The sequence below is a fragment of the Astatotilapia calliptera genome, chromosome 12 (genome assembly GCF_964374335.1).
Source record: "Astatotilapia calliptera chromosome 12, fAstCal68.1, whole genome shotgun sequence".
Lineage (NCBI taxonomy): Eukaryota > Metazoa > Chordata > Actinopteri > Cichliformes > Cichlidae > Astatotilapia > Astatotilapia calliptera.
Window position 1 is genome coordinate 27,355,915 of NC_137433.1, and position 12,076 is coordinate 27,367,990.

The 12,076-nt window shown below is 40.4% G+C and overlaps 1 protein-coding gene across 4 annotated transcripts in view; it reads right to left on the reverse strand.

Moving 5' to 3' along the window:
* sh2b3 (SH2B adaptor protein 3) overlaps nt 1–12,076 on the reverse strand; it is a 68,110-nt gene that overhangs the window by 36,393 nt on the left and 19,641 nt on the right. For all 4 annotated transcript variants that reach the window (XM_026186227.2, XM_026186222.2, XM_026186225.2 and 1 more), the window contains exon 2: nt 10,821–11,954. In XM_026186227.2, coding sequence (XP_026042012.1) covers nt 10,821–11,927 — 1,107 coding nt within the window. In that variant the 5' untranslated portion in view covers nt 11,928–11,954. The remainder of the gene's footprint in view (nt 1–10,820; nt 11,955–12,076) is intronic.

A 12,076-nucleotide genomic window follows, 5' to 3' on the forward strand; every position in this document is an offset into this window, starting at 1 on the left:
AGAGCTGGACTGATGTGGTCCACTTTTTTGGTCTTAGTGAGGACTCGAGCAGCAGAGTTCTGAATGAGCTGTAGTTGTCTGACTGATTTTTTAGGTAGACCTGTAAAGATGCTGTTACAGTAATCAAGCCTACTAAAGATGAATGCATGGACTAGTTTTTCCAGGTCCTGTTGAGACATCAGATCTTTTATCCTTGATATATTCTTGAGGTGATAGTAAGCTGACTTTGTTATTGTCTTAATGTGTTTTTCTAAGTTTAGGTCTGCATCCATCACTACACCCAAATTTCTCGCCTGGTTTGTGGTTTTTAGATGTATAGATTGAAGTTCTCTGGTGACCTGTAATCGTTTTTCTTTGGCGCCAAAGACTATTACCTCAGTTTTGTTTTTGTTTAGCTGGAGAAAATTGTGGCACAACCAGTCATTGATTTCCTCAATGCATTTACCAAGAGCCTGTACAGGGCCTCGGTCTCCTGGTGACATTGTGATATATATTTGTGTGTCATCTGCATAGCTGTGATAGTTTATTTTGTTGTTGTTTATAATCTGTGCCAGTGGGAGCATGTAGATGTTAAACAGAAGGGGTCCCAAGATGGAACCTTGGGGAACTCCACATGTGATACTTGTCTGCTCAGATGTGAAGTTACCTATTGATACAAAGTATTTCCTGTTTTCTACGTATGTTTTGAACCAGTTTAGTACAGTTCCTGAAAGACCTGTCCAGTTCTCCAGTCGTTTGAGTAATATGTTGTGGTCAACTGTATCAAATGCTGCACTGAGATCCAGTAAAACTAGGACTGACATTTTTCCACTGTCTGTATTCAGACATATGTCATTAAACACTTTGGTCAGAGCGGTTTCAGTGCTGTGGTTCTGTCTAAAACCTGACTGGAAGGCATCGTAGCAATTATTCTGTTTTAAGAAGTAACTAAGCTGTTGAGAAACTGCTTTTTCAATGATCTTACTTAAAAACGGGAGATTTGAGATCGGCCTGTAGTTGTTCATTTGTGTCTTGTCAAGATTGTCCTTTTTCAGTATAGGTTTGATTACAGCAGTTTTTAGTGATTCTGGAAACACACCTGATAATAAAGAAAAGTTGACGATCTGTAACAGGTCTGACTCTAAAGTCTTTGAGACCTTTTTGAAAAAACTTGTTGGCAGGACATCTAAACAGCAGGAGGAGGAGTTCAGTTGACCTAAGATGTCCTTCAGGTCTTTGCTGTTAATAGGTTGAAACTGTTTCATGGTGTTTAAACAGTTTTTTGGTGGACACAGTACATATCCTGGATCTGCTGTTGATGTACCAATTGCTTGTCTAATTTTTTGGATTTTTTCAGTGAAGAATTTGGCAAAGTCATTGCAGGCCATGGTCGAATGAAGTTCAGCTGCCACTGACACAGGAGGGTTTGTTAGCCTGTCAACTGTAGAAAATAAGACCCGAGCATTATGGCTGTTTTTAGTGATGATGTCAGAGAAGTAGGACCTCCTTGCATTCCTCAGTTGTAAATTATAATTGTGAAGTTTCTCTTTATAAATGTCATAATGAACCTGGAGGTTTGTTTTTCTCCATCTGCGCTCAGCTTTCCTACACTCTCTTTTTTCATTTTTCACCAGTGTGGAGTTTCTCCATGGAGACTTTTTCCTTCCAGAGATAACCTTCACCTTAATGGGAGCAATAGTGTCCATTACATTTAACATGTTAGCATTGAAGCTATTGACGAGCTCATTGACTGACCCTCTGGGCAGGTCAGGTGTTAATGGGAAGACCTGGTTAAAAATTGCACTACTGTGTTCAGTTATACACCGTTTTGTGATCACTGTTGTTGATATATTTGTGTGGGCTGAGATTTTACTTTCAAAGAAAACACAGTAATGATCAGACAGGCCCACATCAGACACAGTAACCTTTGAAATGCTCAGGCCTTTGGAGATCAGTAGGTCAAGAGTGTGTCCTCTATTATGTGTGGCCTCTGTTACATGCTGAGTCAGCCCAAAGTTGCCCAGAGTGTTACTCAGGTCTTTAGTCCCTTTGTCCTGAGGGTTGTCCACATGAATGTTAAAATCCCCAGCAATAATTACACAGTCAAAATCAACACAGATCACAGACAGCAGTTCACTGAGGTCATTAAAAAAGTCTGTGCAGTATTTGGGAGGCCTGTAAACATTAAGAAACACAACTTTGGATGGGGATAAATCATTAAGAGCCCAAAAATTACCACGACATTCATGCCCATGATGTGGGTATATAAACCTTTGACCACAACTTCATGGCATTATTCACTTAGTAACCTGAGAATGTGTGGGTTTGCTGTCTTTCACACTCTCACCCGCACAAAGGCCAGCCATCAATCATCTACCCGAATGGTCACAGACAGAATGTAATGTAAGCCGAAAACTTATGACTATCTTTTTTCCCCCCACTTTGACTTTAAGCCATTTTAAAAATCCTGCTCTAATCTCTATATAACCCTCCAATCAAATCCACAGTAGCGCCACATACAACTCTTATTAAAGAAAAGAAAGACATCAAAAAACTCATCCAGCAAAACAGTTTTTCCTTCACTTCACAGTCACTATGGGCGGCCATTACATTTCAAAACATTTATTATTCCAACCAACCACACATGCTCAAAGCCAACTGGCTAGATGTTTAAGGTCTTTGCAGAGCTCTAACTATCCTAATTTCTTTCTTTCAAAACATCCCTCAGATCCCTGTGGGCTGGATGAGATCAGATGATGTAAAATTAGAGGAAGCGAGGACGAGTTGAGGCATGTGAGAAGAACCTTTGTCCTCTTCAAACCTTGTTGCCTTTAACGTCACAAACACGAACATGAACGTTTAGTCTCGAGTCTGTTTCATCTGTCTCGATCCACCAAATGGATTCGTTACCTGAAAGTTTGCACCTAAATACATGTGGTAAGCGCACCTTTGGTGAATAGTCAAAAATGCAAGCGCACCCACACATATTACATGACTCAGTTACTTGAAGGCATCATTTGAAGATTTCATGAAACTCGATCCCTGGAAAGCAGAAAAGATACAACTTTGTGGGTGAGATATGAAGACAGTTCTGAGTAAGAAGGAAACTATTTCTGAAGAGACACAATCTCTGCTGTTCTAAATACTGTTGTGAATGGTGACAGACTGATCATTGTGCTTCTCTTGGAAGAAAAGACATATTGCATTTCACTTTGCTAGGGTAATATTTCCATTATTGATTAATCTGCTATTTGATTTGAGAATCGACTGACTAAATGTTTGGCCAGACAATGGAAAAACATTATTGTTATACAATCAGCTGGGTATTGTCTTACAGGCAGTCTTTTTTTGCCCAAACTCCCAAACCCAAACTTATTCAGTTTACTAGAATACATAAAACCTAAAGATTTTTCTAGATCATGTAATCAATCTATTTCTTTACTGATGCGCTTAAGTCTGGTTTGCATTTTCTGAGAAAGCTGAAATCGACTTTGTTTCTAAATTAGTGTAAACAAGTAGTCATCCGATGTCATCCGCATACTAGAAACATAAAAAAAGGGTTTGTAGCAGAGAAATATTGTAGTTCCAGTAAAGCCTCAGCACTGTGCATGTGATCCTCACGAAGTAGGACATTATTTATGGAAAAACGCACTGATGTTGAGCCTTTGAAATGCCATTTGCAAAAGCTTGGAACAGCACAAATAAAATTTGATTCACTTTGATTGTGCCGGCTTAGCAGCAGAAACCACAGAGGCAAACTTTTAAAAATATGCATGTCTCAATGTGAGAAAACATGCATTTTTAAATGATTCGATATGGATAAAATGGGCAAAACTAGAGAAGACTTTTCACGAGGGAAAATTAACTTTGATACATTCTGATATTTTTTTGATTTCAGCCTAACCGTCAGTCTGTCTTTCTCATGTCTCCTCCTGTTGTGTTTCCTGCGTCTCTCTCGCCTGGTTTCATTCTGTTTCTCGGACAGCTGACTGGGGCCCATGTGTTTAGGGCTTTAGTTGTGGTATGCAACGAGCCAAGCCAAATTAACGCTGCATGTTGCCATATGAGAGACTGAATTACAACAAGTAACACAGAACAGATGGACACCAGAGTCTCTTTGAAAACTATTTTCCACTGATGCTGCAAACTCCTCTCTTACTGTCAGTAAGAAAGTGCAGAGGGAAAAAAAGCAGTGAATGTTCACTCAAAGAAAACAGCATCTAATGCATATAAGAAAGCATTTGATTCTGTTGATCGTTGTGGAAAAAATCCATGTTTGACTCAGAAGATCCATTTTTGAAAGTTCTACTTCAGACTTTTTGCTGCAGCTTCATGATAAAGCATGACATATTAAATGGGAGGCAAAAAAGAAGCTTGTACGATACATGCTCACACACATAAAAGTATGTGTGCGAATATACAAACACACTAAGACAGCGAAGGACCTGCTCGAAAATCAACAATATACATCATGCATGCACGTGTACACACAAGCATGAAACAAGAGCATGTGGGAAAGATTAGAAGAGCTGGAATAAACACATGCGAATGGACAAGCACGCACATATGCGCAGCTGAGATGAGATGGGATGAGATGAGAGGCGTATGATTAAGATGAAGTCTACAGGAGGTCTGAGGAAACATATCAGACTGTAGCAGTCTGTGGGAACTCTCTCTGGAAGACAGAGCCACGATTTTCCTGGCAAGACACAAACCTTGTCTGTAACCTTGACTACTGAACATCAGATAAAAGGAAAAGTAGGAATCGCTATTGAATAAACAGCCTTAGCGGTACAGAAACAATCAAAGCAAAGAAAAGCTAAACGAATTATGTCAAACATACACACAAAACCTCACAATAAAACACTTCATCACAATAAATAATTTAAATTAACTTGTAACATGAAGTTCCAGCGTTGAATACCGAGGCGAAATGAGAATTTGGAGACTGCTTCTCTTTTCAGCTGACATAACAATTTTCACTTCTGCAATATATCAAGAGTTACATTGTCTTAACTTTGTTTTTTTACACTATAGAAAATTTCACAGCTATGTGTACCCTCACAAATAAAAGACTTGACTTATTCCTATGGACCTAAGACAAGGCTAATAGGCTAACTGACTCTAAATTGGCAGCAGTGTAAAAATTGGACGTAGCCACTATGGTGTCATTTTAACTCTGCCTTTTCAAGCCACTCTGTTAGTAATTTGTTTGCACACCTAGGATTCCAAGTAGCCACGCCCCCTATTCCGGTCTCATGTTGGACGAGTCACACATAAAAATTCAACCCTATAGAGGTCTTTAGAAAGGGGGAAGCCATCCACAGAAACCAGAATTGTTATTTGTTCAAGGCAGTTAATAATCGATGGTTGGACATCTTGCTTTTTGGAGCATGCCTCAAGTGGCCATTTGAAGAACTGCAGTTCATCCAACTAACATTGCGGGGGTGCTGGAGTCTATCCCAGTACACACTGGGCAGGACTTGAGTGCACATTAGATGAGACATCAGTGACTCACATAGTTCACACAGACAGTGGTGGTTCAGCAAGCAGCAGCTTGCAAGCCTAAAAAATGAAAGCAATTATTCTATTGCTACTAATTTGACCAAAGCAAGCAAACTAAGCAGGAGAAAGCAGCAACAGAAAGTTGCGTTAAGTTCCTTAACTAGAACGCTATCGTAATTTTAGTGCACTGTTAGGTTAGAGGATGACAGGTTATAACATTTTCACAGTATGATAACCATCTGAAGAAGGAGATCAGATGCTGTGATATACTTTAAACATGAAACCAAGTTATTAATTTTGACAAGCTGCTGATGATGGAAGGATAAAGATATAGAGATATATTATCTCTCTTGTTGCCCTTTTTTTAAACACTAAAAATGCACATTCTATGTTACTCATCAATTTTAATATGAAACCCAGTAAAGTGTTTCAACTCTACTATAAATGTGTGCAATTTATGACCAATATTTGACATTATTTTTCTGTAGAATATTAAAACAGTATAATATATTCACTTTGCAATCACCGAGGAAACTCCCACAGCTGTACAGAGATATAAAATGATGTGATACAAAATGTTCTTTATTGTGTTGCCATCAGATAAACTGCATTCACAGATCAGTTCCTTAAAACTGCACTTCTGGGATCTCACTTTTCCTTGATTATACTCCATGCTGCAGACACGGACACGGATGGAGTACTCACGGTGTAATCGAGGCTTTAATCTTCCACACAGTACCTATAGCAGCTGCATGCTTAAAATCTATTTCAGGCCTAAATATGGGCTAACACTTCAGATTATGCAGAAGTGAAACTGCCTTCAGTTTTAAATATAATTATAGGACAAAACAGACATTTGTTAGGACTTGGCTGAAAAGTGACTGCATCTTTCCCAGAAGTAACCTAGCTGACTGTTGCCTTTAGCATGTTTTTGCTTTTAAAGTCAACCTACTAAAACAACAATACTCACAGACAACCTAATGTGTTGCATAAAATCTTACGGGGTATCATCTTACTGGTTTATTGCCTTTTCAGGCTAATACTAAGCAACTGACAACTGTGCTGTTGCCTGCTGCTTTCTCACGCAAACTCATTATCAGTTTCCATGCAGCTTGCGCCTTTGTGCTAAATGAGCTCACTGATATTACTTCTGTTTCTCACACATAAAGATATAAATAAAAATGCATGCGTACTTTGCTCAAGGATTATTATGTTCTGTGCAGCTAAGATATGTGTGATGTGTGCAGGCGTGCATGCTCACACACTGACACATTGCCTACAGATGTGAAAAACCCCAATTTTCATTCAGAATAGGGAAACTGTACTAATAGCAACCTCAACGCATTCCAGCTTGGTGTGTTTAAATAACTGTTACGGCAATTAATGCACAAGTTTTTCATGTGTACATTAAATGTGAGAATGCTAGTCCACAGCTCTCCTTCCTTTTAAGGTCATTCTCAGGCCCTTATCTATCTGCCTTCCAAGATCACACATGCACACACACACACACACGCACGCACGCACACACACACATTAAGAGAGAGCGTATTCAGAGCACCAGTGCATTAAAGCAAAATTGCAAACAGCCAGGCAAATCCTGCCAATGTCTTCCCATTCTAAATAAACACGCAAGCACGTGCACACATGCACGACTTTGGCTCTGAAATCAACTGAATTACCTCACACACATGGTTAGGGCTGTAAGCGGCTGAGGACTCGAGGGCTGCTAAATATAAAACTCTACAGACACACATACGCCTTCAGACACATGCACATGCATGCAATGTCTCTCTCATGGACCTTTATGTGTGTCTGAATGCACACTTGCACACACCCTAAAGAGACTAAACTCTGCTTACTGGGCCCTGCCACCTTATAGATGGCAGGGCCCAGGACAGCATTCGACCTGCTCTGATCACTGGTTTAGGGGCTAAGTGTGCAACTACATGCAGCCTCACAGCTGGCCCCATCTGGAAATATTGCAGGGTTTAATGCCATGAGGCCTTGTGGGGGGAGCTAAGCATGCGAGGAGAGAGAGAAAAAGAGAAAGAGAAAAAGAAAGAAAGAAATACATCCTGCTGTGCTGCGAAGAGCTTACAGCAACAACTGATGTCATGTTTCCAAGTTACAATTGCCACTTGGCATTAACAAGTGTTAATTAAGAAGTAATACACCAGTCAGGCATTGCATTTAAACTACTGACAACTTTAGTGAATAAAACTAATCATCTTAGTCCTATCATCCATCACCACCCACCTACACATCGTGGCAGACCAACACCCCTGGAAATACACTGTACAATACAGAAGGGATAATACTGGCAACTTATTTACTGGTTGATAAAATGGGAAGAAATACTACTACTAATAAATAATAATAGTTGACTAATCCAAAAGTCAGAAAGATTGTTGACATGTGTCACTTTCACGCACATTATCAGATTAGTTTGCTATGTGAGGCACTAATGTTTGCAGTGCTAGCAGCAGCCTTCTTCTTTCTTTACTTGCAGGTTAACATGAACATGCATGTGCTGAACATGGCTACCTACTACTCCTCTTCAGTGGTTATATGCCAGTTTACTCTGTTGCAGCCAACATATGGATCGCATACAGTTCAAAGTACTGCTGGTTTGAGGGTTGTTATCCATCTAAGTTTCCACCTTGCTTGTTTACATCTACCTGCCACTTGCTGCAGCTACAGTTCGGTTAGTGATGTCATAGACCTAACAGTTAATCTGAACTGTACTTTGATAAAACGTAAATAATTTTTGAAGCTATATAAGCATTATTTTTAATTATTTACTAAAACTCTCTACTATATTCAAACCAAAACTGTTCAGACCCCAGACTCCAATCTGACCAACCATCTGTGGGATTATTGTGAACAAGCTCAATCCAACCCTGCAGGTATCAGGTCATTGCACAACCCTGACAGGGTCAGAGCTGTTTTACTGGCATTTGGGTAAGTTAACTAATGTTAGATCATCGGCTTTAATGTCATGGTTGCTTCGTGTAAGGAGAAAAGTTGTGACTGGCTGCAGAAAACCCCAAGCAAACAGGAAACAGTGTGGGAGGTGTATCTACTCACCAAGGATTAAAAGAAGACATGAATGTTGCAGATTTGTTGATGTAATCGAGTGAAAATGTCACAGCGAGAAAATATTGAGCTATATTTCTGAGCTATAGAAATGCCCTGTATATGTTTGTATATTAATAAAGGGATAAGTAACAATAGTCAATGAAGTACGGACTGATTAAATCTATCTCATATGACTAGCAACTTAATTTCCACTTCTTTAACTAGGTTAAAGGGTAAACCAGTTAGGATAATCTTTAAAGGGTACCAGTGTGAAACAAATCATCTATGAACTGTGATGACCCTATTGTGCATGGAAAGCATGAGTGAATCTGAAGCTCATGCCCTCCTTTAAACTAAGCTGTGAGTATATGACTAATATCTTTTCAGTTTGTGTTTTCAGTTTGGTTAACAAAAAAGCTTTGTGTTTATCATCAAAACACTCCCTCTAGATGCCACTGAATCACCAGAAGTAAAGGTGAAATGCAAACCGCCAGTAAGACAAGACGTTTTTTTTTTGAGGCAAAGCTAAATGTCATCACAGTTTTCGTCTTGTTTGTCATGTGGCAAACTATTCACTAAAAGGAGCTTCTTAGAGGCAGTAAAAATACCATTTATGCAAACAAAAACAAACACAGGCAGAGAAAAGAGATGATTTGAAGGAGGGGGGGAAACCCCTGCAACTAAACAGCTGGAAACAGGAAATGACTTTGTGCCTTAATGTGTGTGCGCTTGTTTTTGTGTGTGCGTTAACTTAAGAGTATGTGACACTGCTTGGCAAACTTTACCCAGCCCTTTAAAGGCAAATGTGGGTTTCCATCCTATTGACACAAACAGATCTAGTGACCTACCATGCATAGATATGAAACACAAGATGACAAACCTGTCAGCTGTAACATGTCACAGTGTGAGCAGTTCTGAGAAGAGGTTATTTAAAAAAAAACAAAAAAACAACACATGCACATCTGCAAAAGCGGCAGACACAATCCAGTGAAACTCTGCAAAGCTCTCCTGTACTGAGAACAGCAGCAACAGAAAACGATCAGTGGTTTTCATGAACATCTGCTTGTTGCAATCAAACTAAGCATCAAGAAGATAAATCGTGATGTGTGTAGATCAGTAGACAATATTTTGAATTGACTTCTTCAACATTTCTGAAAATATATTTTTTGTTTTCTTTCTTTCTCGCTCAAATCTATAAAGTACTGAGGATGCACTTGTAGTGCATGACTAGTCTCTTTCCATACACAGTTAACAAAAGCTGCAGACTAGCATAGCTAAATTCTATTTGTTTGAATATAGGAGGATATGAGGTGACAGGAGGGGTTACACCGTGACTTTTCAGGCAAAAAAACTCTAGTCTGGTGTTCCGAGAAAGAAAGTAAATGATTTGCAATCTCCTTTAATTTGCAACATCATGGCATAATTTTATATATTTAGTTGCCTGACAAGCTAAACAGTATTTCTGTAACCTCTTGACTTAAACACTCCTCACACACTTTGATGACTTTTATGTCCAATAGAGACCAAAAGAAAACTATAAAAAGTGCGCAACTAAAGAATTATTTTACTAACAACTCATACTCTTTTGTCTTTTCCAAATTATAATAAAGGCAGATAAAGATATTCATACTAGCCTGACTAAATAAACTTGAAAAAATTGAGAATAGTGCCATCGGTACCATTCTTACACTTCATGCATGCAACTAGAGGCGAGCAATCAGGCCAGAAGATCATGCAAGGGTTTTACAATTCATGATATAAATGATACTTCTTTCGCATATTTAGTTTAACTCGTGATCACATGAGTAGTTGTGTACATGTGAGATGGGGCTAGGCCGGGGCTAGCTGGTTACCAGTAGTGGAGCTTTCAAAATAAAATACTTACACATAGCAGCATTAATGATTTAATCTGTATGATTTCTCTGCAATGTGGCAGATAAAGAAAGACCACGGTAAACGATTGTGAGATCAGCTAAACCTACATGAAACACCAGTCCACTGATAAGGATGTCAAGACAAATCTTTCTCTATCTTTCTCTTTGTAAGCAAAAGTCATGAAGCTGTTTCAGATAGAAACCCCAGGAGTCAAATTTTGTACAGAAAGCTATTTAAAAATAAAAATGAATACTTTTCACCTGCTGTGAACTGTTTTCAAAGAAATGCCCACATATTATCATGTGAAACCACAGCTGAGCTGTTAGAGTTTAGTGAATCGCGTGTACGATGAATATAAAGTGTGCCAAAGCTTGTGTTTTTACCTTTGGAGGATCATAGAGCTCTAACTGGTAACTTTCCCCTGCTCCTCTTCCTCCTTGAATGTCTCTGATCCTCCTGACCAGCAGGTGGCAACGCTGCCAGCGGGGCTGTGAGTCTGAAACAGTTTCGTCCACCAGAAAGTACCTCAACTGGCCCTCTTTACAGCAGCCGCTCGCCTCGGATCGCCTCTGCCTTTTACTACGAAACCTATTGAAAGGAGCCATGATCAGCTCCTTCATTCCAGGACGGTGTGAAGCAGCTGTGGGTGTGGCTTCGGAGGAGTGGGAAGAAGAGGATGACACCTCTTCGCTGATGGAGGAAACTGCACCCACTCTGTCACCATTATTTGGAAGATTACTGTTGGTGGTGGTGGGGTTCCTAGGGGTAAGGTCCCGGGATGAGCGCGGACTGGCTTGGGGTGATTTCTTTAAAAGCTTATTTACAGACTTCCGGATTTGGCTGAAAGAGAAATGTGTGACTTCTGAGTTTTCAGGGTTCGAGGTTAAAGAGTCAGAAGAGTACCGTTCAGATACCTGGCGATGATCTGTGCCAGAGATCTCCTCGTTGCTATGGCTATGAATCACCAGTGTCCCGCTGCCAATTGTGCGAGATCCTGAAAAAGAGTTTCCCGCAGCGCATCTCAGTGGCAGCTCCTGCTCCCGGCTCAACACCACCGGCTCCACTTTCGGTGACGCAGTCAGTGGAGCAGCTCCTCCATTTGGTCTGCCAGTCTCCCGATAGTCCTGCACCCGAGGCAAAGTCCGCACTCGAGTGATTACAGGCTGAGGACGAAGGACCACTGGAGACGATGAGGGAGCACTACCGGAGGCGGCAGAGCTTGTGTTCTGACCCAGTGGCGTGCCGTCTTTGTCGACCTCGCAGCAGAAGTGTTGCTGGAAGAGGTCAGTAAATTGCTTTGAAAAGGTCTCTGGTGGAAGCACATCATGGTGTGGTCGCTCTCTTGCAAAACTCCGGTAGTGCCGGGCCAGCTCCTGGGCTGCGGCGATGGCATGCAGCTCGCAGAATTCCGTCCAGCCTTTTTGGGCAACTGCCACACCTTGGCCTGCTGCTGTTGTGGTGTTGGCTGGATGGATAGTGTTACCATTCATTGCAGTAACCAGAGTGGATGAGAATCACTGCGGAACAGAAAAAGAAGGCGGGTAAGAGAAATGAATGGATGAAGCATGGAAGAAAAGAACGAAAAAAGCCAGAGGAGCAAATAACGAGAGCAAGATATAGGAATGCAATTAGATCAGGA